This window comes from Tenebrio molitor, chromosome 2 (genome assembly GCF_963966145.1).
Source record: "Tenebrio molitor chromosome 2, icTenMoli1.1, whole genome shotgun sequence".
NCBI classification, from domain to species: Eukaryota; Metazoa; Arthropoda; class Insecta; order Coleoptera; family Tenebrionidae; genus Tenebrio; species Tenebrio molitor.
Genome location: NC_091047.1, coordinates 5,092,800 through 5,119,828, shown reverse-complemented (window position 1 = coordinate 5,119,828; position 27,029 = coordinate 5,092,800). Strand labels below are relative to the sequence as shown.

At 41.6% G+C, this 27,029-nt stretch overlaps 2 protein-coding genes across 5 annotated transcripts in view; both read right to left on the bottom strand.

Moving 5' to 3' along the window:
• Positions 1–378: 378 nt before the first annotated feature.
• LOC138123183 (NACHT and WD repeat domain-containing protein 2) lies at positions 379–17,641 on the bottom strand. Its single transcript, XM_069037756.1, has 17 exons — positions 17,039–17,641; positions 5,838–6,067; positions 5,496–5,696; positions 5,279–5,446; positions 4,714–5,228; positions 4,367–4,662; positions 4,084–4,318; positions 3,428–4,031; positions 3,194–3,381; positions 3,073–3,146; positions 2,349–2,867; positions 2,052–2,299; positions 1,929–2,001; positions 1,740–1,876; positions 1,485–1,685; positions 1,293–1,427; positions 379–1,239 (listed from the first exon to the last, which is right to left on the bottom strand). Exons 1-17 carry the CDS (start codon positions 17,104–17,106, stop codon positions 1,022–1,024), a joined length of 4,110 nt encoding a protein of 1,369 aa, XP_068893857.1. The 5' UTR covers positions 17,107–17,641; the 3' UTR covers positions 379–1,021.
• A 396-nt stretch (positions 17,642–18,037) lies between these two features.
• Positions 18,038–27,029, bottom strand: part of Rhp (rhophilin) — a 46,815-nt gene continuing 37,823 nt past the window's right edge. For 3 of the 4 annotated variants that reach the window (XM_069037798.1, XM_069037796.1, XM_069037797.1), the window contains exons 2-8: positions 25,168–25,412; positions 19,999–20,536; positions 19,342–19,711; positions 19,090–19,284; positions 18,808–19,037; positions 18,607–18,759; positions 18,038–18,554 (exon numbers count right to left, since the gene is read on the bottom strand). In XM_069037798.1, the coding sequence (XP_068893899.1) occupies positions 18,366–18,554; positions 18,607–18,759; positions 18,808–19,037; positions 19,090–19,284; positions 19,342–19,711; positions 19,999–20,536; positions 25,168–25,412 (1,920 nt within the window). In that variant the 3' untranslated portion in view covers positions 18,038–18,365. Of the gene's footprint in view, positions 18,555–18,606; positions 18,760–18,807; positions 19,038–19,089; positions 19,285–19,341; positions 19,712–19,998; positions 20,537–20,612; positions 20,964–25,167; positions 25,413–27,029 lie in introns of those variants that run through there. The other variant, XM_069037799.1, reaches the window with a different exon arrangement.

The following is a 27,029-nucleotide window of genomic DNA, read 5'->3' as shown; positions in this document are numbered from 1 at the left end:
GATTTAGTGTTGTTAAAAAGCCATTTTGGAGTATTTAAAAACAAGGTATTTTGTAAGTTTTTTATAGTGCTCTTGAGATAATTTTGTATGATTTTGGACGATTTTCAACGGTTTTTTCGAGTGCCCAATTTTTGGTGGTCTACAGATATTCGGGTACTTTTGGGATGCATAAAAATGTGTACTTTGTGTACTTTTTTAAAGGCTTTAGGTCTTTTTCGATTGATTACTTTTGGGAAAACAGCTACATTTTTAGGATTCTGCCTTGTTTACTTCATGCCTTCTTTTAAAATGTGAATAATTTGATAATTGTTTTGGAGAATAGCGTGAAAACAAGATGCATGGAAATGTTTGCTTTTGGATAGAATGGAATTGCGAAAGAATGTTTGTTACATTTATTTTTACACAAGAATCACAACATACAAATATAATATTTTAATTATATTGTTCCGCATACCAGATGGGAATATATCTTTGTAACAATAGGACTTTGCTTAAATTACTCTATAACATTGGTTAGCCGGCTTTTTTGTCAACGTTTTTCCGAAGTAGAAAGTCTTAGCGTAACGACCATAAGTGTATGTACTTATTACAAAAACCGGAATCTGAAAATATTTTATATTATTGACAATTACAACGTACTTTGGCAACCGTGTGAAGTCAATTCATTTCGTAGATTTTGGCAGTGGTGCGACTTACTTCATATTCTTACAATCTAACCACGTAACATATAAAGTTGCCGTAAAATTTGTATCTACCATCGTTCCACACCAAATAAACAATTCGTCAAGTAAATTAAGCAAAGTTTGCTAAAAGTAGAGAGGTACATGTACAAGGAGAGGAACAATCCAAAAAACCAAAATGATAAAAAAGAGTAGAAGAGTAGAAGTAGTCTGGATCTGCTACCAGCACAGTCCATCGAAAAGTGTTTCCCAAAAACAATGACAAACAAGCACGACTCGGAAAATTCTTAATTACATTTAAACAATTCCTGTGATAATTGAAAAGAGTTAAACTATTTCGGTCAGCACGCATCACTCTCTTTCAGTTCGAAAATTTTGCCGTGATTCTCCGCCACACCGTACGTTTCGATCTCGCAGTTTCTGTCCGCGCTGGGCCCCGTCAGCTGCAAGATGATCACCTCTTCTTGGGCCTCGAGGGCCAAGACGATGTGACCGCCGTTCGACGTCAACTCGCAAGCCGCGATGTTCGTCCTGGGCGTGTAAACGGACACCAAGTTGCCTGGAAATGATCCAATTGACCTGAAACCTGACCGTGCGTGAACCACCTCGTACCTTTATCGAGATCCCAAAGCCGGATGGATCTGTCTCTGCATTCTGCATCCGTGGACAAGCACAGAGACCCCGTGGGGTCCAGTTTCAGGGACGAAACCGGCGCGGTGTGGCCGCACAAAGACCATCGACAATTACCTGGAGACAGACGACATCTTTGCGAAACTCTGAACACGCGGGATTATGTAATGTTACCAGTAATAAGGTCCCATACGAGTATTCTAGCGTCCTCGAGACCGGATATGACACAGCCGCCTTGTGAGCTAATTTCTAAGGAAACCGTATTACAAGATGGTTTCCATTTTTTAAATAATGTACCACTTTGCAAATCATACACAACGATGAAATTCGGATTGGGTTCGTCTATTTCGTGACAAACACAGCATACGTAACTACCTGAAAGCACAGAGTGTTTGTTGGGCGCGACTAAATGTCGTACCACGACTGTACCTTCATATGTGATGGCCGACAATGACGTTATAAAATCGTGATGAGGTATTCTAAGATCGTACAATAATTTTCTGGACTGTAAGTTCCAAACTAGGAGAGGGAACGGTTTCTGTGTCTCGTCACCACACACAAGGACTCTGCAAAAGAGAGCGTGAGCGAAAGTGCAGCGGCGCGGTTGGCGTACAGTACCTCCCGTCCCCCGAAACCAGCAGGGAATTGAGAAAGCGGTCCTCCCCAGCCTTGAATGTGGTGACACAGTCGCCTGCAAGATTCGCACGGTGAGCACGGGAGAACTCGAGAGGTGGTACTCACCAGTTTCCAGGTTCATAAGATTGACATACATCCGGTTTCTGCTAAGCGCCACCAAGTGACTTTGGTCATGAAGCCCGAAGTAAGGCATTTTTTGGTTCATGACTCCCTTCAGTTTGGTCACGAAAGTACCAGAATTCAGATCGTATATCCTCAGTTCCCGCCGGCACAGTACGATGCACCTGAATTGGTCGATCGGTATCAGATTGGTCGGGTGCGGTACTCCCTTCAGGATCCGTACTCTGGTGCACCTGTGGAGGGTCCTGTGAAATTCCCTGTTTCTCCCGGATGGGTACTCACTGTTTCACGTCCCAGACGCAAATCTCCTCTTTGTTCGTGGAGACGCTGACCACGAACTGATCCGTTTCCGGCAGTCTCACCACCAGGTCGAAGCTGCTCTCTTGGAAAACTGCTCCGGACTCGTCACTCTGCTCTTTGACGCTGTTCAACGGGATGAACGATAAGACAGGTGGGTTCTTCGTTAAGCTGTACACTTGGGCTAGGGTGGAATCGTTCGATTCTAAACTAATTTCTTTACGTCTAATTTTATCTTCTAAATATTTGTACAAGTGCGAATAAAACTGTCTGCCGTCGTAATTGAGGACGCTCGCGTGGGTCTCGATAAAGTGTCTCAAAAGCAGCGTCAGCTCGTTCTTCACGCTCCACTGCAGGTTGATGTCTTCGAGGATCTGGTAGCAGTTGGAGCCGCAGACCTTGTCGTAGATCCACGTGATGTCCGCGATGTACGGAGAATTCTCGACTTCCCCCTTCAGTTGGTAGTAGTGGAACGGCAGCTCGTCCAGCTTCCGCCTGTTATAACTAAAAAGCAAAACAGCGACAGTGAGCCTGGGCAGTTGCACGGGCGGGTCTCGCACCTCGGATCTTTGATAATAAAAAACCAAAATCAAAAGTGAACTGAAAGCTTTATTCGAAAGTATGTACATGCAGATAACGGGAATACAATTAATCGTGTGGTGTTTGGTGAAAATTGTGTTAGGAAAGCTACATGCAAAGACTACCATACCATTTTCCCAGTATCGTCTCTTGTGATACCAGTCTAGCCGAAAGGTTGGCAGGCTTGCTGGTCCACCATTTGCCCTGGAACCCACAGATTGGAGGGAAATAGAGCGCGTGGAGGTACTTACAGTGTAGTAGTCGTAGATCATCTGGTTGGCCCACTTGGCGTGCTCCTTGTACCTCGCCGCCACAGCTTGTCGCAGCATGTTGTCCCTCCACTGAACCCCCAAGACGCCCCCCGTCAAGGTCCACTGCAGGAACGGGGCCAGGTGCTTGTTCAGCCTGGACCAAGTCAAGCAAGCCGGGGCCCAGTCCACTGAAACCCACCGTGAGTACCGGGAAACAGCGTGATCGAGCAGTACCGTAAGTGGTCGTGCTGTGGAAGTTGTCGTCGAAAGCCAACAAATCGATCATCTCCGAATCCGTGACCCCGTGTTTGGTGCTCGTGATTATTGCAAGGGCGTGTTGCACCTGGGTCACCCCCAGGATGGTCTCCAACTCCTCCAGCATCAGGCTGAGCTGGTCGTTGACGTGTCCCTTCGGGACGATGTCGTGCTCCTTGTCCGCCCACCAGGAGGTCTGCCACGCCAGCACCTTGGAGTAGAGAGGGAGGGTGCACTCTTGTACGGATTTGAGGACGCAGTCTTGTATTTTAGAATTAACGCTATGATTGTATTGCATCACGCTGGACATGAGGATGCCTTTGGCTTCGGCTTCGCCCAACAGCGGCATCTTGATGAACGTGTTTTGATTGATTCTCTTGGCGATCTGCACGTAGAAATCGCTACCCTCTGATACAGAGAGTACAAGTTTGATGTTTTCGGGTAGAGTAGCGGGAAGCCATTCAATCGATTTGGAACTGTAACCACGGACTTGGTCTATGCCGTCTAATATTATTATCAAAGGTCGCTGAAGACAACTAGCCGCTAACAGAGTTGGAAGGATTCTTTCATAAGTTTCTATGTTCTGCAAACCGAACCGTGATTTACTTTGGTCCAGATCTTCCGAACAAACTTACATGAATACAATAACATTTATGTCCATACGTTAAAATAGAACATTGATTCGTTATTGAACTTAATAATTGCTCGATTGTGCTCGACTGGGCGCTGATTCCGATGAATCTAAAAATTAGGAAAGCTTCCGGCAACCATTGTTGGCAACACTGAGCCACTCTCGCCAGCAAAGTGGTCTTGCCGCAGCCCCCCGGACCGAATAATACTAGAGGAGCGCGACCGTCCCCGTTGATGTACCTGCAACAGACCTGTCAGACCTGGGGGGCGACCTTCCCGCCTCCTCACGTTTTAATTTCGTTAATCGTTTTCTCTCTATTAATACTACATTGTGCGGCCTTTTGGCAGAAGCTCGTCTGCTGGTTGAGCTCCTCGAAGAGGGGCGCCTCGATCCCGTGGCTCGGCTTCAGCATCGTCTTGCCCTGGTGCTCGTCTATGATGGAGTCCATCATCTCCGAGAGATGCTTCCGGAGGTGCGCCGTCACTTGAGCTATGTACTGCGCGTGTTCCGGGACCTCCAGATTCAGCCCCCCTTCGACGTACTTCACCGGGATCCTCACGATGTGCTTTTCGGCCAGCTGGTTCTGAAACGAGACTGGTCACTCGACGCTTTCCCTTTTTTGACTTTTTTTTACTCTCAGGTCTTTCTGCAAGGTGTTGAGTCTCCTGTAGAGCTCCGCATCTCCGGGACTCGGATTGTCCGGAGTCTTGGCAGTCGGGGTGTAGACGCGATTGATCCAGATGCAGCGCTTGGCCAGCTCTTGACTCATGAAGACCGTGTTGTGCACTTCTTGCTCCACGACGGTGGTCAAGTAAGTGTCGCGGAGTTCTTGGGAGAAGACGGTGATGAGCACGGCGAGCATCTTGTCGATTTCGGTCCTCCACTCCTCGAAGGCTCTCTCCCGTTCTTCAGGGGAGGTCTCTTTGAAGCCGGGGATGTGGTAGGAGATGGGCTGGAGGCGGTAGCACGGCGGTTGAGCGTCGCTGTCTAGCTGGTACCATTTGGAGAGGAGAGTTTGAGCGGATTGGTTTTCGACGCTCTCCATGGCCATTTTGAAGTCTGCGCTCTCGATGGTGATGGGCAAGAGCGGCGTCCCGAGGGAGTTGTTCAGGAATAGCACGGGGATTATGTAAGCGACTTCCATTTGTCCTGCAATAAAACAGGCGGATTGGAAGCCCCCCGAAATTAGGTTTTCTTACTGGTGAGTTCCCCGATACAGAGCTCCGGAAATTCGTGGTCTTGTTGTTTTTCCAGGAGAGTTTTCCAGTGCAAGTCGACGATGTGCAGCTCGTAGCCCTTGGCCCTACAGTGCGCCCTCAATTCCGGATAGACGTTATTGTGGAGCGCACCCTTCTCCACGTAACAATCTAAAATGGAAATAGATTGTTCCTGTGGTTTTCCGGTCGCGTTTTGTACCTTGAGAATCGGCGGCGCAGATGTAGATCACGATCTTTCTGGTTCTGGAGGCAGTTTTGGCCAGCGAGACGCGACCCATTATCAAATTTTGGAGGTGTTCGGACAGGCTCGATACTTCTTTGGGGACGTGTCCGTCGGACAGTTTGTCGAAGTCTTTGGGACTCTGCGTGCCGGGTGGCGAGCTCAAAGACATCGAGTCGGCTGCAAATTAACGATCAGTCTGCGAGCGGCTTCCTCAGGCGAAGAGGATTAGTTTTCGCGTAAATAAGTGGTGACCTTTTATCGACGGGTATGGAGGAGACGGGAGCGTGAAACGTGGGTGTTGCTAACATTTAGGCTTACCGGACAGGCTGGATGCTGCGACTCCTTTCAGAACTCGCGAGATGTTCGATTTTCTTTCGGACACGCTCAGTGTTAGCGGCGCGGCGGTCGGGGGCGCTGTCGGGGTCTGCAAGGGGGGCTGACCTGCGGTGCTGGGCTCCAGGATCACGCCGGAATGGGGTGTTATGTGGTTGAGAAGAGTCTGTTGCTTTTCGGTTGGTAAACTCGCCCGGACTTGGTAACTGCCAGACCTAGGAGATTATTTTTTCAGCCGAACGTCCATCAGAGACGACATTTATTGCGCCAGAAATTTACACAAATACGCTTTGAAATTTTTAAATAATACAAACCGAAGCTTTTTGAATATTTAAAAAGTTATCCAAAAACATTCTTTTTGGTAAAACTCGTAGAAGAAGAGAGAGAAACTCCCAGGTGATTTGCAAGACACCGAGTACTTGTTCGTGGCTGGTTTTCAATTTCGTGAAGAATTTCTTCTTCTACAACTAAAATGCGATCTTCTCGTTGGCGCCCAAGATCGCGCTTATTCATTTCGAAACGCCCGAAATCGCGAAGATGCTGCACATCGTTTACAAAGGTTTGCCGTGCTAGCTCTGAATGTCCACGGGCTTCGCCATAGATCAAAATCGCCAGGTTGGTGAAAGCCATTTGTGATTTAAATTGAGGTTAAGATTGAGGTTCTTGTCAAGTGACTTAATTTTGAATTAAAAGAAAACACAAAAGTCTACAATTTTTTTTGACCAACTTTTTTATAAAATTCAGTGGCTCTCAAACTTTTTTTGAAAAACTTTTAGGCCCTTTTTCTCCAAAAATATCAACTTTGTATAAGGCATTATTGGGTCAATCGTTACCTATTGTGGAGTTCTACCACTGGTTAAAATATCTGCACAACTTTCAAGGTCACCCTGTATATCTCATTGTAATTTCGAATTTGTATTTTTTTTTTTGTAATTGTAATTTTTAGTTTTTCATAGCACAGTCTTGAATATAATTCTCACTGGAAATGAAATGAGAATTTTCTTACGTTAATTTATGATTGCACGTTGCATTAACTTTTCAATTTCCTTGGAAATTAAGCTGAAATGTCAAAAAGTGCTGAAACATGATTTTATCGAGCTTTCGCATTTTCAGATTTCAAAAATAAATTCAGCTTGTTGCTTCGCTCTCAAGGATACGATCAACTTCCTCAATAAATGTCGCAAATTAATAACCCGAAAAAATGTACGGTATTTTTATTTAATACTAAGAAAATACTTTTCAACAGTACCACATTTTGCTCAAATCAAGCAAATGTGCTTTTAAAAATTTTAATATTTACTCACAAACAAGGAATAAAGATATTGTTATCTCCAAAATTGATTTTTGTTTTGTTTTGTTTTGTTTTATTTCATCTGTTTTTGAAGTAAAGACAATATTTTATATGAAAACAAGCCAGATGCTGTAAGTACCAAAATAGTTATTTGTGTATCAAGGCCAAAAAGTGCATCTTTTTCGTCCGTGTCTGAGTTTTCTGGCCGAGGCGCAGCCGAGGCTTCAAAACAGGAGAGGATAAAAGGTGTACAGAGATGTACATTAAATTTTTTAGGCGACTGCACGAATTACAATGCAATCATTGGAAAAATTACAAATTTATTTTCTAACTACCCTTTTCAAATTTATTATTTGCAGTACAATTACTTATTTACATAATTTATGGTGACAGGACGATTATCTGTTTTTTCGGTTTCGTTCCTAACTTACTAAACAGACCAATAGATGGCGGTCAGCGTCCGAAAAAGTGCGTCCGAAAAAGAGTTACTTTTCGTCCACTTGTGAGTACGTAAAATTGCCGTTGCCATTAAGGATGCCCAAAAAATATATTTTTCTTCTGTTCACAATTTGAAACAACTTGCAATAACTTCCAGTTCCTTGAAAATATAGAATTCAAGTTTTGAAAAGCATTAGAATATGTTTTTAGTGAGATTTACCATTTTATAAAAACTGTTTTCGAAATAAAGATTTGTTGCTTCATTTTCAACAATGTAAAAGATTTCATCCACTCTCGCAACAAACTAGCTTGCTAACTTGATTTATCTAGTTTGAACAAAAAAATACACCACATGATTATGAAAGGTTGTCATGTTTTTTCATATCTTGGAAATGCAAATGTTGGTGATTCTGAAATCAATTCCGTGCTTGACAATAGACATAGGCGTGCGTCAATTGAAAAACAAAATAAAAGTCAGGTGATCAGCTCGGCTCGTGCTGGGAAGAACTCCCATAAATAATTAACGGTTGGTGGTGCCGTGTGAGAAGTAGCTGAATCCTGTTGGAAACAGCTGTTTGTTAGTTCCACACCATCCAGTTGATTTATAATGGTAGCAACCCAGACATCAATTTTAATTGGACCTCGCACGCCAGTGTCTTGATTTAAACATCGGCTTTGCCAAACCAACATGTGCGATCGAAAAACAAATCGAGTAAGCCGTGACCATCATGGTTCAGTTGGCAGCGCTGTTCTAAATATTGCCATATTTGACACATGTCTAGTTTCTCAATTAGAGGTCAAGAAACATGTTTCTTTGACAACAGCAACTAAGTCTGCCAACGTAATTGGTGGACTTGAGAAGAGAGAAAATTGTGAAAGCTCTGTGGAGCGTCGGCGTCAGATCCGGCGGCAAATCCTCTTAAGCCAATTTATTAATTAACCCCATTTGTTTACCGAGATAATATTTATCTACACAACTAACAACATTTGCGTCACAGTACCCAACTCAAAATCAATCCACTCAACTAAACATATGGATATCGGAGTAAACTGTTTGTCCCATTTTGGATTGAAATTACCCCGCCCTTGCCGCGACCTTATCGCCCCACACACGTTACTACGCTAGTACGCTGGGGGGCGGAACCACATGAAAAAACTTCGTGGACAACGCAACACCTCCCCCGAGTCGCATTGTATAAACACTCCGGATTTGTTAACAGGTAACAATTATCCGTTGCGGGTAAATTACCGGGCGAGAGGTGCTGACGTCACCGGGGTGACGTCAGGAGTGAGGGCCACAGGAGCCCGATAATCCTGTGACCTATTTTCCCCGGATCCAGGCCACTACGAACGAAATAAATAGAAGTGTGTCCTTGAACAGGATAATGGCGGAGATGTTTACCGGGTCGCAAGGGCCGCCTGCATCAGAACGGGATTGCAATTAGGCGAATTCTCGCTCCCAAGGACTCGTGAGAACGCACCTGGACGAGACAAACAGGAGCGAATATTTTTAAGCGATGTTTCATAATTAATGTCCGAATTTTTATGTGGTACGGGTTTACTGCGGAATTAAAACGGACAAGGACGAGTTGATTTTGAGAGCATTTTTATCGAGGGAAATTTCATTTGGGAAATTGGAGAATGCACCACTCTGACACATTAACGCCGCATGAATAAACATTTCGGCAGGAATCTTATTTGACAACTTGCCGCTGAAAACATAAAGCCGGTGTCGTTTACATAATCAATATTTTCCCTTAACGCGAAACTGGAACTGGGTCAGTTTCAGTTTTGCCCGGTGCAGAATCCGACCTTCGAGAGTTACGTTCAGAGGATGCTTTGTACGTGACGTCTTCGTTTGATCACTCTGGCCTATGATTCAGAAGAATTGGCAGCAGACGTGAAGCTGCGTTCATGTCTTTACATGTGGGAACTGCCATTTGTCATCTTTTTATTATTACAGTTGCCGCCGAGGCCTTGGACACCAAAATTACTTCACATTACAACTAAGCCACTGGGTATATTGCAGTTCCTTTGGTGCGATTAAAAATTAAATTAAAGTCTGTATTCTGGAATTAATCTTATCAAAAATAAGACGACCTAATTTTTTATTTCTGATTTTAAAATTTTTGCTTTAGACAATTTTACTCGTTGATATACAGGGTGTTTTTGAAAGTTGTACAGATACTTTAATCACGCGCTACTAGCTTCATGCAGAACTCGGAAAAAATATTTAAAAAATTCTGTCAAAATGTAAATGACATTTATTTTTTGAGCTACAATTTTTTCTAATTACTTTTAGTCTTCTACGTTTTCAAACAACCTCGTAGGTAAAATTTCGGCACATTGTAAAAATACACCCTGTATATCATATTTTCCTATAGGTTACTTCGCATTGGCGTACATTTTATAAAACATGATATTACAAGGGTGTATTTTTTAAATGTGTCGAAATTTTACCTACAAGGTTGTAGGACAACGTAGAAAACTAAAAGCAATTTAAAAAAATTGTAGCTCAAAAAATAAATGTCATTTTATTTTTTGACATAGGATTTTTAAAATATTTTTTCCGAGTATGAAGCCAGTAGCTCATGATTAAAATATCTGTACAAATTTCAGTGACACCCTGTAATTGGGCATTTTTATTCAAAGATTAAACCCTCGAGCTAAAGCTCTCGGACCCATCCAGAAAAAAAAATGCCCAAATTGAACTCGTACAATTGTCAAAGCAAAAAGTTTTCGTAAAATTGAAAAATTTATCCAATAAAAAAATTAGGTTTTGTTATTTTACCTTCGAAAAATAGTAAGGGGCATTTTTTGACGACTGTAAAGTTATAACAGTTTACAGCTGGTTTCAAAAAAATCGGGAAATGAAAATTTTCCTGATGTAAATTTGGTTTTGTCGATTTGTCAATTAATTGTCTACTTGACAATACCTATCAAGTGATTTTTAAAAATGTGATTGAATTTTGACGTTAAATCTAACCTATCTCCCGTAAGAAGGTTTCACACTAGGGAAAAATTGCAAAAATGTGTCAATTTTATTCTGACAGTTCCCGTTTTTTTTGCAACCAGCTGTACATTAGCTCACTTATAATAATATCAAACTTTGATAATTTTGTCAAATGCAACGTTTTTACATTTTTTACGGTATTTAAATGATTGTAATCCATTTATTAAGAAGATAGAAATCTTTCTTCTTTTTTGGTTATTTCTCTTATCACGAAAAATCATGTCTACTTTCTTATGTAATCCTTCAAAATTTTTTCAAAATGAGAGAATTTTGTAAATTTAGCCATATTTAAAAGATGGATCGTATAGACAGCTTTAAAAAGAACTTTTAATTTAGTGTTTTACAATATTCAGCAGCATCAAGATGATCAGGGCGTGATGCTATTAAATGTTATAACACATTTATAACTTAAATAAGTATCTCGAGAAATAATACAGCTGTGCAAATATTTTAACCTGATGTCAAGTTTGGCTAGTTATCAATTTCGTGAAGAATTTCTTCTTCTGCAACTAAAATGCGATCTTCTCGTTGGCGGCCAAGATCGCGCTTATTCATTTCGTAACGCCCGAAATCGCGAAGATGCTGCACAACGTTTACAAAGGTTCGTGCACTGGAAAGTATCCTTTGAGGAAACTTTTCACTGTAGATTTGCCGTGCTAGCTCTGTCCACAGGCTTCGCCATAAATCAAAACCATATTGGTTTTCTCCAGGTTGGGGGAAGCCATTTGTGATTTAAATTGAGGTTAAGATTGACGTTCTTGTCAAAATGATTTAATTCTGAATTAAATGACAACAAAAAAGTCTACTATGATTTTTTTTTCACCCATTTTTTTTATAAAATTCAGTGGCTCCTAAACTTTGTTTGAAAAAATGTAAGCCCCCCTTTTCTCGAAAAATATCAAAATTTATATAAGACATTATTGGCTCAATCGTTACCTATGCAGAGTTCTACCACTGGTTAAAATATCTGCACAACTTTCAAAGTCACCCTGTATATATTTATTATCAGAATTTGTTGTTATTGTTACAATTGAGACATTTTAGTATCTTACAGGGCGATACATTCTTAGACATCTTGGTAACAGTTTAATCAGTTCAATAATTTTTTCCTCGCTTTTCCTTATCCAGTTTCTTTTCGAATATTTAAAAAATATTGTCAGATTTTATCATCATTCAGAAAGACGAATTTAATTTTGCCAAATGAAACTCTCTTTCTCCTTTTTCTTACATCAAATCACATGTTCATCCAAAGAATTATTACTCTTTCTTGCCAAATTAAGGAAATTTTTAAAACATTTTAGTATTAAGAAAGAGTTATTAAGAATATGAAGAATTTTAATTCAGTCTAAAAATGGCAAACTTTGCACCCTTGCACAATTCCATCCATCAACACCAGGAAGTAGAACATCTTACTACTGAAAACAAATTTAAAACTGACTGATGCAACAACAATCAAACCCAAAACGTCTTTACTTTCATAAAATTAGCCTCCGAGTTATTAATACCCATCCCGGCCCGTCTAACGAGATAAAAAATCTCCCTGAAAGACTTTCATTTTGGTCGAAGACTTCCATAAAAATTTCAATATCAGCGGAGAAGAATTGTTTGTGTTTGTATTTTATTTTTCCATTTTTAAAACTGCAAGTGTCAAACGTAAATAAAAAGCGAAGCGTAAAAAATATTTTGATTTTGATCGTGCCAGGGGCACAGGTGAAAGTCGTGAGCTGTCAAACATAATTGGCTCGCTTTTTTTGTCAGCTAATAGACCAGCGTGGAATCAGCCGAGTGGATTATCGACCAGTCCGTCTGCAATTAATTAGATTTAAATTAATCTGGGATTAAATTGAGACGTATCGCGGCGTCGACATCTGCGATATGTGCGGCTACGCCGCTCCCCACTCTGTATATATCTAAAGGGGGCATATAAATAGACGCGTCGTTGAATATCTCAGTATTTTTGGAATTGTAATATATGATTAGCAGTTGAACATCTCTTGCGAGCATTTTCTTTCGATTTGTTGCCGGTCCTGGACGCATCCTCGCCGCGATCTTCCACCCTACCCGATTAATAATTCACCACAATTACGATAATTGCCCCGAGGAACGAAATCGAATTAATAAACCACTTGATAAATTTATAAGCTGCCGAGGAAATTGTTTATTGGTTTTCTTTACTGGAAGTACCTCACATTTACGCTATTAATAGGCCAATAAAAGTCAATTTATCTTGATTTACAGGACATTAAACCTGCTTTATTTAAAAATGCTTTGTTTCTTCTAAATAACAATGAATTTTTTACGCACCTGTCCCCCAAACGGAAACAACAATTGTTTGGAATTTTTATGCGAAAATCGATCACTCCCTTTTGTGCATAAATCCGACAATTGTCGAGCTTGTCGCTTCTAAATATAGTCGACGATTTTTGCGGCAAATATTCGCCCCATTTTTTCGGTTAATCCGAAGGCGCTGTCGAGAAAAGTGCGGTGGCGGCGTCGACAATCCTAAAATGGGAACAGTTGCGCCAACAAAGGATCAAAGCGAGACGGTTCGTGTCCTTACACGAGGAGTATCGGCGGTGGCTTAAATTGTATCGACACGATGCGAAGAACTCGTCTGCTTTAAATGTCACGACTGTGCAAACAGAGCGGCATTAATTTGATTATCCGGAAAAACAGACGATGGAATTAAAATCAATAGATTCTGTTATTCGAACGTTTAGGCGTGAATGCGATATCGTTAATTAAGACGGCTCGGTGCTCGCCGTTTACTACGAATCGATAGGGGCGAGCGCATTGCGGAGACTCCGCAATTTTTAAACCGAACTTTGATTAGTTTTGTTTGATTTACTTTTTTGGCCGTTGAAAGGGCACATTTTTGGTGGCGACCAACCAAACGGGCAGTCTGGCAGACCGGTAGTTTAAGACGGCGACCACCAAGAAGTCCAGATTTGAATCCTATTGGACGGTCGTGTTGCGCCCGACGACAAACAGATAACGTCAAGTTTCAGTCAATTTTCAAAGAAATATGTCCTTGAGAGACTTGCACATTTACATCCAGATTATCAATGTTTTCGTAGTGTTGAAGGTGAATATCGAAATTTTGTTGATAGCCCTAATTTTCCGATATTTACACTTTTTTATTTTTTCAACATTTACGTTTTCTAAATTTACACATTTTTAAAACAACGACACTAATAGGGATGTACGAATTTTAATTTTTTTGCAAATCGTAATGAAAGGAGCACTTTTATTAACGAAAAATTCTAATGAAAGTAGTACTTTTTTTCATAGTTTCATTCCATCTCCTGATTATTGTCAAAGCATACAATACCTACTTTTTTTTATTTCGCATAAATCCTTTTAGGTCAAATTTCTTAACTTAACAATATGCAAAAAAATGTCGTGTACAACACGTTATGAAAGTCACTTTTTTCGCTCATTTGCTTGATTAACTCGGGCTTCGCCCTCGTTAATAAAATTGCGAATTTATGAAAAAAAGTATTACTTTCATAACTGGTTGTACAAATAATTATTTTTGTTCGCAACTGTCAGAATTTGAGAATTTTCTCCTGTGTGAACGGATTTTGATAAATGTCACTTGTCAAAACGAAACGTCAAGCTAATTTTAAAGATTTTAAGCGATTTAGAGCCTTTAAGGGGCTCGTCGAACAAAAACAACGTTTTTAACGCGTTTTAAATTGACCCATTCATGCCAAAAAAGCCCAATTTACACACGAACTCGTTAAATAAACTACTATTATTACACAGCCAGGAACTGTTTTGCAAGTGCTTGCCCTGTGGAGCCTCGGCTATCGCCTCGGCCCGTAAACCGTGCTCGCACTGACAGTTTCTATCCTTGTAATAAGTACAAATAACTATTGTTAGCTATTTCTTGTTTCCTACTTCTTGTTATAATGTCCATTAAAGCACAACTGAAGAAATAGTATTTTTTCAAAAATTTTGGCAACTGTCAAAGTAAGACCAGAATCTAGTTAGCATTTAATTTTGATCACAATTTAACGAGCCTTAGAAGAGCTTTGTGGTTGAGCAGACCCTGGTTTTTTTGAGTCTTTTTGGTTGGTATGCTCTGACATTTCATTTAGAAACATAACCTCAGTCTTATCATAACTTTATTGCGAATGAAATAATTAATTTAAAGCAAAACAGAAAGACTCTCCTTGGTTGGATCCAAATAGAACCATGAACCACTTTGTGCCAAAGGAATAATTCGCACCACTACTCTTTGATAGTTGATGGTAACAAAAGCAAGCATCAGCTCTCTCCACCACAATTTTTTTGAACCATTGACAGCGCAAGAGAGAGACAACAAACAAATGTCACGATCATACTGTCAATAAACGATTTTTCTTTCGCTGGTTATTGTCAAGAACAATAATAATTATTTATGCAACGAGTTTCTGTGTAAATTGGGCTTTTCTAATTGCCCGAGGGACAAGATTAAAACACGAGCGTAGCGAGGGTTTTAAGGCCTCGAGGGCAATTAGAAAAGCCCAATTTACCCAGAAACGAGTTGCATACAAAATTTTATTGTTTAAAACGACATCCCTGAAGCTTCCAAATCTTTTTAAAATGGTTTCTCATTTGCTTTTGACAGTTTTGACAAAATTTTCAAGACCTGTCAGAAATGTAACGTTGAATGTGTTGTCTGGGGCAACGGTTCGTTATCTGCTCATTTTTCTTTAGGGCAGTTAAGAGGCAGTTTACAAAGGAGAAAAATGAGAATTTATGACAGTTGAAAACAATAAATACTATTATTGTGACATGTACTTATATATTAGCGTAGACTTCATTGTTTCCAGTTTCATAATTTTCGGATAACTGCTTCCTTTATCCAAATAATGACAAATTATTATTGTAACGATTATGATTATTGCCATACGTCAGCAAATCCAATAAAACTGACCATTAACTGTACACAAGACTCACTATAGACGCACAAACCCAAACCTAAATTGTGACAACTATTAAATACAATTCGCTCTCTAATTACAACAATTTAATTTATCTCTGGTTTCATCTTGACCTCTCCTAACAGATAATTGTAATTGCTTTGATGACCTTTCGGTCATTTTTACAATAAAGTATTGTCAGTGGCGTGCAACGCCGTCACAGGTTTCCCCCGAGCTTTGCCCACTTCACGACTTGATGTCAACCAGCCTGGGGTGCAGTGAGTTCGCTTCGCTTATTTCTATTTCGTCGATGTCACCGCATGTCCTATGTGCCAACTCGTGCCGGACTTGCTACCTTGCAACACGCAACAGTTAACAATTAATTGAAGTGCGTCAATGCACAACAAGTCGTTTCTTTTTATTCGAACGACGACGCCGTACGTACGTTATTGCGTGTCGTCAGAATCTCTCACAATTATCTCCGCGCGAGTTATTGAGATATTTATATAAATTGCGAGAGCATCTTCGTCGCCCATAAAAACTTCTTATCGCGGCAATTAACGCCCGGATTATGTTCTCGTTGGCAGACTCGTCGATATGAAAATTTCCTCTCGGCTAACCGTCGTTATTTTATCAGCGCGAATTTGCGTAGACGAGGTTCGTTACCTGTTGTAATTATTATTGCATCGCTGTTTGTTTCCGAGGAGTTAGACCTGCAAGCCATCATTAAACGCGAACGTCTGAATTTCGAAATTCCGCCCACGTTTCTGCCTCGACAGCGACACCATCACCGCCGTCTTCGAGGCGTGGGGCTGTCTCAGGACTAAATAATTTAGTGCTGTCGAAGGTTTGACGTCAGCAAGTAAGACACGACATTGTCGGACATCGTGTCCGAAATTGATCGATCCGATCGGACTAGGAAAAAATTCGTCTCTTCATTTTTTCAATTTCGAAGTCAGTTTCCAAGATTCCGATGACGTGGCGCATAAATTATCGCCTAAATTTAGCCTGGATTTGTATTTTTATTTTCATTTTATCACGAGAGCCCTTGTTTATTCGCTCAACTGTATTAACCTGTTACAGATGTACCCACCAAAAATAACACGATCGCAATGAGGTGCCAATCGCGCATTTTTCCAACGGTGCAGTTTCGCGGAAAAGCCGCGACATACAGGTGTCCGGAAATTGGCGGAGCTGGATTATCAATTTCCGTCCAATGGCGACGTTTCTGTGTCAGTGTGATGGTCTTAGTTCGTCGCTCGATACCGCTTTATTGGCATCGATCGGTATTGGCGATTGTCGGAAGCGGTCATCAAGGATGCGTTGTTAATTCGACGCTTGAAAAACGCAACGTGGAGGAAAATCGGATGACCTTGAGATAATCTTCGCGAAGTCTTCGCCCGCTATATTTGCCGGTGATGGAAGAGGCGCCGGCCGCGCGAACAAACAAATTTTAATCGTCGATAATTGTTTTGTTGTGATTATTGTCGCGACCAAGACGAGCTGACACTCCGAGGAAACAAAACGTACTTACTCTTCGGACCTCTGGGACATATTGTCCTTATCCTTGTGAGCCTGTCCGCTGCTGCAGGAATTCCCCATGATGACGTCCTCCTCAATTCACACCCTTCTCATAGCAAGCCAGATCGACGCCTCCACCATTTACCGCGATTTGGCCCGTCCGCCGCCGAGACCATAACATATCCCTTCACCCCAAGAAGCCCACCGACTCCCGAGGATTCATCGTGGCCGCGACTCCGCCACGCATCTGCCCCTCATTTGACTCGTGCGGATTTTTCAAATTTTGCGAAGACGGACTCCTCGGGATTTTTTTTGATCGGCGATTCAGACACGATGCTACCGACGAGACTTCTCGGAGGTGGTTTTCTACACATTTACACACTACACGGACATAAATAAATAGTAGTATCTGTAACCGCTCGACTGCATGTCTGCCTTGATGTATGTCGCACACACACAGTGGGCAATAATCAATGCTTGGAGCGGCGGAATCAAGCAAGCGCGTCGCCGTGACGTCAACAGACGCTCGACTGTTTACGGGAGCGGCGTCGGGGCGCCGACCGAGGCTCCCGCGGCGCTAGGCGGCGGCAACCCTGCAGGGCCCTGTAACGCCGCGCCGCGGCCGCCGACTCGGCCCCACACCCCATCCGTCACTCACGGATAAAACCCAAAGCACAAATTTAGTTCACCACAACAAATTTCCTTCTGTTTATGCTATTTTTAACAGGTTAAAATATGCAGTTGGGCAATTTCACATACACCGGTGTCAAGGGGGTTGCCTACATTCAAAATGTTTCATTGCACAGTGATCAAGGACTCAAAGGAAATGCTCGAAGTGCTCCCCATGTTGCTATAAACATAAACGAGTTCTTCTTCTTTTTAAATTTTAAATAAATTAATATGAAATCTCCAGCGCTTTGATTTGAAATGCCAAATGTCAAAGATGCAGCTGTCAGTATCAAGCCGTCAACAATTTACTCTAGTTGTACCATTCCAATGAAAGTCGCTCGAGTGTTATTTAGTCATTTATTTCTGTTTGCATCATATACATCCATAAATTATAATAAACAAACAAATAACAAGATAAATCTCTTATACAGTAATAATAAAATTTTGTTGTACAGCATGACTATCAATATAATTGCATGAAGTTCAGCCGGACCACGATTTGAACCTTATGATACAACTCGACGACTGTTTATGACAACTTACAAAACTTCTTACAATAACTACCTTCAGTTACGATAAAAAAATAAATAAATCTCATATCAGTACAGCGACACAAAGTCTATATAATTACACAGTTTTATTGACCACTATAGTACAGCCCTGGCGTTGCCTTATCTTAAGATGACATTTTCGAAAAAATCTTTGCCTTCCCTGGACGAGGAGTGTCGCTTGAAGGGGATCCAGTTCAACCTTTTGCTGTTCTTGTGTTGGGCCATCGATCCAGAAGGACTAGACATGCCGCTGGACACGCCCGAACTGCTACTGTGCGTGGAGATGGACCCTTTTGTAGACTTAGTTGGCTACAAAATCGATTGATTAGATAACTTGTCGTGCTGTTTTTGCTGTTCTCACTTTGAGATAATTCCTGTCCATGGGGGTCACCAGCTTTAGACTCAAGGAATCCCCGGCGGTCTTGATAAGGGCGACGACCTCATCGTGCGAGGACCATTTGACGTCTTTGTCGCTAATGGCCACGATGAAATCCCCCTCTTTGACACCCCCAAACTGTAAAAAAGCATCAGCGGGGGAGTTTTTGGCATTTTGTCGTCGTACCTCTGCAAGCGAGTTGGATTCGACGAGGGCCACGATGACTGGCGCGTCTCCCCTGACCGAGAAGCCGAACCCGTCGGTCGTCCGTCCGCGGTGCAATTGGACCAATCTCGGGGCGGTCCAGTGGCGCTTGGCGGAGAAGATCGCGATGGGGCCCAGAGCGCGGAACAAGTCGTTCACTCTGTACTGGGCGAAGTCCGGGGGAGTGAGAGCCAGCTGGAATTTCGTGGCGGCTGCAAGAGATCGTTGCAGTGACTGTAATTTTGATTTTGGGGGTCGAGGTACCTTGCACTTGGGCCGGGTCCAGGACGTCGCTGAAGTCGTCCTCGTTCTCATTGTTGGCGTAAGCTTGCAAGGCGGTTTTGTGGGCGGTGCGCAACACCGCCGCCAGAGCCTGCTTGCCGCGGAGCTCGCGGCACATTCGATGTAGCCTTTGGCATTCTTCGTGGAGGACCAGGGCCTCCCGCAGGTGCGCCCGTCCTGAAATTGGTCTCTCGTGATTAATCGCTCAATCGATCAATCAGATTTCACTCTCACCTAAGAGTCTTCGTTCGGAGTCGTCTTTAGGTAACCTGATGTCGAGCTGCGTCGACGCCGTCTCGGCGTGCAAGAACTGAAGGGTGTCTTTGGTCGCCGCCGACATCTTCGCCGCCTCTTCGTGGAGGACTCCGGAGGCCACGTGGTAGTGCGCCATGCCGGTGTAGTACTCCTTCTTGACTTGCACCAGCGAGATCCAGCTGTAAGGGACGTAGTCGTGGACGGCTTCGTTCATGATTATTTGGTAGACTTGACTGTAGCAATCTGCCAGATGGGCCGCCTCTTGGGCAAGGTCGAGGCAGATGTCGACGGAGCGGTTCTCCTTCGACTGAAGGTCCAGCTTCTCCAGAAGGCATTCTCGAGCCTGGGCCTTGAAAAACACTTTTTTCAAAAACCTACATCTAGAACGTTATCGCTGTGCAACAACCGCAAACAATCAGAACCGCGCCGTGCTTCATTGACTTCCAGCAAAAACTCTTTTGTAGTTACATACGCTAATGTACAAAACCTGACTAATCTTCTGGGAATTATCTTGTACTTCACGCATGACGTAGCCCCCAGACCCCAGTCACGTGTCCGCACAATCAACAAGCAAACACAAAGGAAGTGTTTGTTCTGGTGAAGCACTTTTTGCTTGTCGAGTTCTTTTGCACTCACCAGCATCAGTTGGACCAGCATCTCGAGCATCTCCGGCCTCAGATCCATGGAGGGAGCGTTGGTGAAGTTCTCGTGGATGTATCTGAAGGTCCCCGCGGCTCTGAGGAAGCTGTCGACGGCCGCGTCCAACCCCTTCGCCGTCGAGCGATCTTGCTTGGCCCCGATCTGAGTGTAGATAGCCCCCATGTTGAAAAGCACGCAAGCTTTCTCAAAAGCTACAGTTCTTTGACAGGATGGCACACCGGTTAACGAATCAAACCACTCGAAATAGATCCCTAGGGATCTGTCAGGGGGGAAAAATCGTCTCTCGACGAAATAGAGCTGGTTGTAGTACCGGAAGAGGAGGGATATCCCGGAGATGTCGCGCAGAGGAGTCCTAATGGCCTGTCTGGTGTCCATGAAGTCGGCTATGGCATCTTCGTACTGGCTGGCGTCTTCGCTGTAGTGCTCCAGGATGAAGTCCTTGAAGGGGTCCCGGAAGTCGATCTCTTTGGTCTCCTTGAGGCCCAGAGGGATCATCGGCATCACAGCGTCCGTGCTGCAAAGACGAAGAGTTAGAGAGCGTCACGATTGGGGGCCCCACCCGCGTCATCATCGACACCACAGGTACTTACGTAATGACTTAACGAGTGCCATTGTACGGTGTCGATGTGATGTCCGTAACAGTTACGCGAGATGATCGGATGTGGGTCAGGCTAGTTAGGGCCGCGGGCAAGATGAGAAGAAATATGTTAATAGAGCCGGTGCACGGCACTCGGATCGACCTACAACCACAAAGAAGAGGCCGTTCTCTCGTCCTCGACATTCCACACCATTCGTTTCGCGCAAACAAAAATCGAAAAATTTTCACGGCTGACACACTTTTTCCAAAATTTAAACTGGTTTGGACGACATGTGGTGTCGCCATGAAAATCGTTTTTGTGACATCGAACTGTCCTACCAGATCACGAGAGGTCAACGCGAGATTATGCGCTTCTGTTGGTGACGATTTTTGGACGATGTTGCGTTTCTGGGGCGCAGAGTTAACGGACGTGGCGATAACGTAACACGAGGAATCGAGATAGCCACGATTAATACACTTCAGTTGGCAGCACGTAAAAATTTAATTCAAATGTCATTACAATGGGAATTGTCATTATTAATTATTGACGATTAAAATTTGCTATTACAATATGTTCACTTTAGAGCAACAAATTTCCATTGTCCAGTGTTTCTTCAGCAATGGAGAAAGGCCTGGTCCTATTCGACACCTCGAGTTTTTGAGGAATTTCAATAAAAGTTTCCAACAAGTTGCCCAGAAAGTCTACAAATGCGTAAACATGTTTTTGGAAACAGGTAGTGTTCTACCAAAAAAGGCAGAAGACGACCGACAAAAAGATCAGCTGAAAATATTGAAGACGGTGAACAAAGAATTATTCCAGAGATTAACCCAAGAAACTAACCTATCATTTGGTACAGTTCAGCTTATCCTTGAAAAAGATTTGCACTTTTTTCTCTATCGTGTGTCTGTTGTGCATGAAATTACCCCTTGACAGTAAGAGCCCCCACAACCGACGACAACAACCTCTCTGGATAATATTGATTGATCGATGACCGTTGGATGTTGGATCTTGGATCTTGGATCGGGGGCGTGCGCGTGCTCCGTGCTCACCGTTGACGTTAGATAAATGTGCGGGAGTTTTAAATCTCATTGTTTCATTGCATTAGCTGAGGAAATTCTTTTATAACCGTCAGGTCACAAAATTCTTTATGAAAATCAAGATTTCAACATTCTCAAAATCACTAACCTAACTTTTAAGACTGACATCTGTTAATTGAAATCTCACGAATTGCCAACTGAATAGTGTGGTCAGCGCCTACTCTAAATTTTTTTTCGATCTCACGGTCGTAGGAAACGATATCGAGTGTTCAAATGAAATCCTGAGCTGGGAAGGCGCTGGAAACCGTCAATTGTTGTGCTTTTTTAAAGCGTAGATTAATTGGAGCATGTTGACAGCTAACCTAAAATTTAGAGCCAAAAAAATATTTCTTTTTTTCTTTCTGTACAATGTTTTACATTAAAAATAGAATAACTTAACGATTCCTATTCTTGAAGCAAATATCTAAGGGCACCCTTTGCTGAAAACAAACATGTTCATTTATGTTGCGATTAAACATAAACAAATGTCATTTGTGTCAAACGGCGGGAAATTCAAACTTTACACTGTTCTAGACTGTTTAATTTTTCCAACGCCTACTCAGCCCAGGATTTCATTTGAACGCGCGATATTTGGGAACGACTTATTTTTTATATATTTTATATACAGGATGAGCAACAATAACTGTTTCAGTTGGAAATAAAAAAATTTACATGAAATTTTCAAGACTGTGAATTGTACCTATTTCGGTTTGTTTTATTGACACTATTGACAGCTGGTATACATTTCATATTTAAACGTCTTGGTTTTTGTATTCTTTTATTAATAAAATGGTTTTCTCGTTGGAACATGAGATAAAAGTCACCAAAAATCACCAGAATTTATTGCCAACTCAATCAGTAATTGTTGTTCACACGGTACTATTCCGGATATGGAATCTTGGCCACAACTGACATTTAACTGACAAATATGTGTGAACTGGCCTTTATTGAATATAACCCAACTTTTGAGTCGACAATGCCATTTCCCTGCTTTTTTGATGTGACAAGAAAAACTTCAAAGTGATTTTTAATACATAATTGTCATTTACTAATGACACTAATGATTGGTTTACATCATTTTTTTAAAGAAATGTCTAGAAAATGTTGGCCAAGATTCCGTGTCCGGAATAGTACATATTTTTATAACGTACTAATACTTTTATGAGGGTTGGCACGGTTGTCATAAATTACTCAAATTATTGAAGATTCACAAATGGCCCGTATTTAAATATTTCTTACTGGGGATCTTTAACGCATTTGTACTCTGCACTTTTTGCGAAATAATAAAAATTAGGTCCACTGATCAGGATTGTTATAAATGTAATTTTTGAGTTCCCAAATATCGTTTACTACTACAATACACAGATTCATGCGGGATGTGATAAGTACGTACAATGTATGTGCACTTCCGCAGTGTCAAGTTTTATTTTGTTCACGGCCGATAAGTTAACTTGTTTATACATTTGGATGGTTATCCGCAGATGTAACGTGAGACGCTTGTAACGTAATAAACATATGGATACGTGGTTGTAATGTTTAAAGTATCGTCAAGGAATATTAACTTAAGAAAAATTTGTTAACGTACATTTAATGGCAAGATATTCTACTGGAAGTTAACGAGTCGTGCTCATATTTTGATAGAAATCAGTCTTATAAATAGTTGTTTGTTCGATACCTCCCTTGAAAGTGAATTTGTATCCATAGTTACCCACTGGTTTCACTTTCGCTCACCGGTTTTCATTCACGCATAAACCAAAGGATTCTGTTCTTGGGTTGATTTCTTTAAATTTGAAGTTTCGGAATGACCATTTTACTACAACCGTGTAGTAGGTAACGAGCGTTCAAAAAATATGCGGTCAAGCAAGCCGTGATTTTCTTTCCTTTTAAAAACATCGGTCATTCTAGTTAGCACGCTTTGACATTTCCTTCAAATACTGAATCCCTCTTTGACAAAGCACATCTCCATTTGAAGAACTGAAGTTTTCTATTAATTTCCTATTATTTCCTGCCCACTTACACCCCTTCCTCCCACACTCCTTCCAGATCTACATTTTGACAGCTGACGAAGCTACGCCATACGTTAACGCAAACAAAAGCGTGCACCATCCCACTTGACCAGTTTTTTCGAACGCACGTTACATTTTAACAACATAATGCGCACTCCACACGACAGGAGTGTTTATTTAAACAAGACAAATACAATGACTTGCAGTTATTAATGTTATTAGACTCGACTGCAGATGCACAACATTAAATTTATCGTTTTTAATTGGCACTTATTGTTATTTTGTATTTATTAAAACAAGTATCACATTTTTGCTAAAAGAACTTGACGTGCAAGCTTTCCAGTGACTGCACCACGTGTCAAATAACAACCATATAATTTAGAGAATTTAATATTCGATCGGTTTTTCTTTGAACAGTTTTATCGCGTAATAAACACAGATTTTCTTAGGTTTAACAAGCACTCAATGTCATGTCGGACGATTTTTTGAAAGTTAATTGATACCACATAGTTGTTATTTTCCGGTGTTATGACACGATTTGCTTGACCTAGCCAAGGTGCCTCGTCTAGTTTGTTAACTCTTTCGGATTTTCTAACCTAGAGCATCAAACTCGTCGATTAACATTCCGGAACGAATTTCGAATAATCTGATCGACTGATATAATGTCAGACGATCAGTTCCTAAACCGCATCTTCCTTCGCGCTGCTTCACATTTTTTATCAGTGGGAAAAGCTCTTCCCAAGCAATGGCAAACAATTCTTTACGGTTAGGAGAACCGGTGGAAAAGTTTTCAGAAAAATTCCAAATCACGATTTGTTCTTCTGAGCAGATATGCAAAAATTTGTACAGTTATTTGGACCAGATGAGGAATTAGAAAATTGCAAAAAGTCTTCAGCGCGGTTTCTCCGCCAGTAAAATATTCTTCCTAAAATGGAAGTCGAACACGCAAACTTAATTATACGTTTGGAAGCTGATTAAGCAATTTGGAGGTTTAGCGAGTTTGAGAGTGGCGGAAAGAAATTCCTTGCAGGAAGATTGTTCGGTCGATTACACAGAAAGAAGAAAATCGTCGGGACCGTTAATGGGTTGTAAGAAGCCAACCAAAACAAATTAGTCGCGAAGAAATCCAAATCCACTTGTGTTGGTCGTGTTTTGGTGTTTAGCAAAATCCACAGAGACCACACATGAAGGCACCTTCACACCGACAGTGTTTAGCATAATGTTATAATTAGCGGCATTTATGTAAGTGCCACTTTTATAAATCGTTAGAAATCTCAATTAGCTGCAGAGATGGACGATTTAATTCCGTCCCGCCACGAATAGAAATTTAATTAAGTATTGTTTAAGGACGTTGTAGTGATGCAAACGTCAAAACAGGTTGAGTCAATTAAAATTTGAATCTCCATTAATCTCGGCGGAGCTTTCTTCCATTCAATTAGCCCCAAGAATGCCCCATCGAATTCCAAGCGATACCCAACAAATTACCTGTCACTCTGGTACAACTCCACCGACGAATTCAGCTCGGCCAGTTGCTCCTTCAGCAGCTGCAAGTTCGAGTTGACAAAGCTCAGCTCCAAGGCCACGGTCTCCTTGAGCTTGCGATTCGTCGTGGCCTTGAAGAGGTTCTCGGCGCCCGCCCGCAGGCGCAGCTCCTTGTTGATCTCCTGGTTGAGCTTCGACCTCCTGTTCTGGAGCTTCCCGCGACATGTCGCCACCCTGGGGTCCGACCCCTGCAACAAAAAGTCGTAAATGACGTAATGAAATGGCCGCAGATGATGGAGCGTGACAACAGCGAAGAAATAAACCGCGAAACATGAGGAAGTATTCTTGTTATGGTCGTAATTCCGAAAATTGCTACAGTTTCTTCAATTTTTCCGCAGGAAGTCGAACGCGTTTTAGAGGCGGCTTCAGGGCCAGGTGCGTTGCACTGGTGAAAATGGGGGGCTGATTTCTCCGCCGGGGGCACGGGTGCAGCGATGCAACTGCACCCGAGGGGCTCGTCGCTCGTCGTTAATTGGTGTTTTAAACACAATTATCTCGCCGCAAACAGGAAGCACTTTTACTTGTGCGAAAGGTATTGGTTTTGAAAGTGCATTCTGAGGACCAGTCGATCGTCAAAATTGCAAAATCTCTGAGACCAAGTGTGACAAATTCATCTGGTGGAAAATTTGACGGATCCGAGATTTGTTTGCTCTCTGAAACTGGACCGAAAACTCTACCGTAATGTTTTGTCCGAGCATGAACCACCGTTATCTATTATAAATTCCTTTGTATAATTATTGAATGTCTGGCATTCAATCACGGCGAAATGTCAGACAGCGCCCGTTTACTCATCTTGTAAAAAAATGTTCACGGGATTTTTGCAAATTGGTTTTGAATCAATTAAAATTAATTGGCGATTTAATTAAGTAATTAATTTAACAAAAATACATTTTATTGATGCGACAGCAATGATTTTTTTTTGACATTTTTTAGTCTGAATAATAAAATAATGACAAAAACTTGTTTGACACGGTAGAACTATTTGAGAAAATAGTGTTATATTTTTTATTTGCAAAAAAATATTTTTTTAAGCAAAAATAATAAAACAAAAACTAGTTTGACACCGTAAAACTATTTGGGAAAAATGTGTCCACTAAGTGTTTTTTATCTCGCAAAAAAATGTTGATCAAAAAATAGTTATTTGTGTATCAAGACCAAAAGGGCATCTTTTTCATCCGAGTCTGGGTTTTCTGACCGAGGCGCAGCCGAGGCTTGAAAACAGGCGAGGACAAAAGGCACTTTTTGGCAGCAGAAGTGCACATTAAATTTTTTAGGCGAACGTACGAACTACAAAGCAAAAGACATCATTGGAAAAATTACAAATTTATTTTGTATCTACCTTTTTCAAATAGATAAATTTATTAATACATATTAACAATTGTTTTAATTGTATTTGTTATCAGCTTGCCAAGAAAACTAGAAATTTACTAGTCGCAATATAATTACATACTTATTTACGTAATTCATGGTGAGAGATGACGCCACTGTCAGCGTCCGAAAAAGTGCGTCCGAAAAAGAATAACTTTTCGTCCGCTTGTGAGTACCTACGTAAAATTACCGTTTTCATTGCGAGTGCCTAAAAAACTAATTGGTTGGGTTATTATGAGAGCAAAAAAATATTTCATTGATAATTTCATATTTGGGACATGGAGAATGCAAGATCGAGATTTGAGCGAGTGGAGCACGAATAGCGGAGCTTTTCAACAAGATAATGTGCCACCTTACACGACAGGTGTTTACAACACACTACCTGGAAGCCGTTCGGTCATTATTTGAATTTCATCGACCGGATTACCAATGCAAAA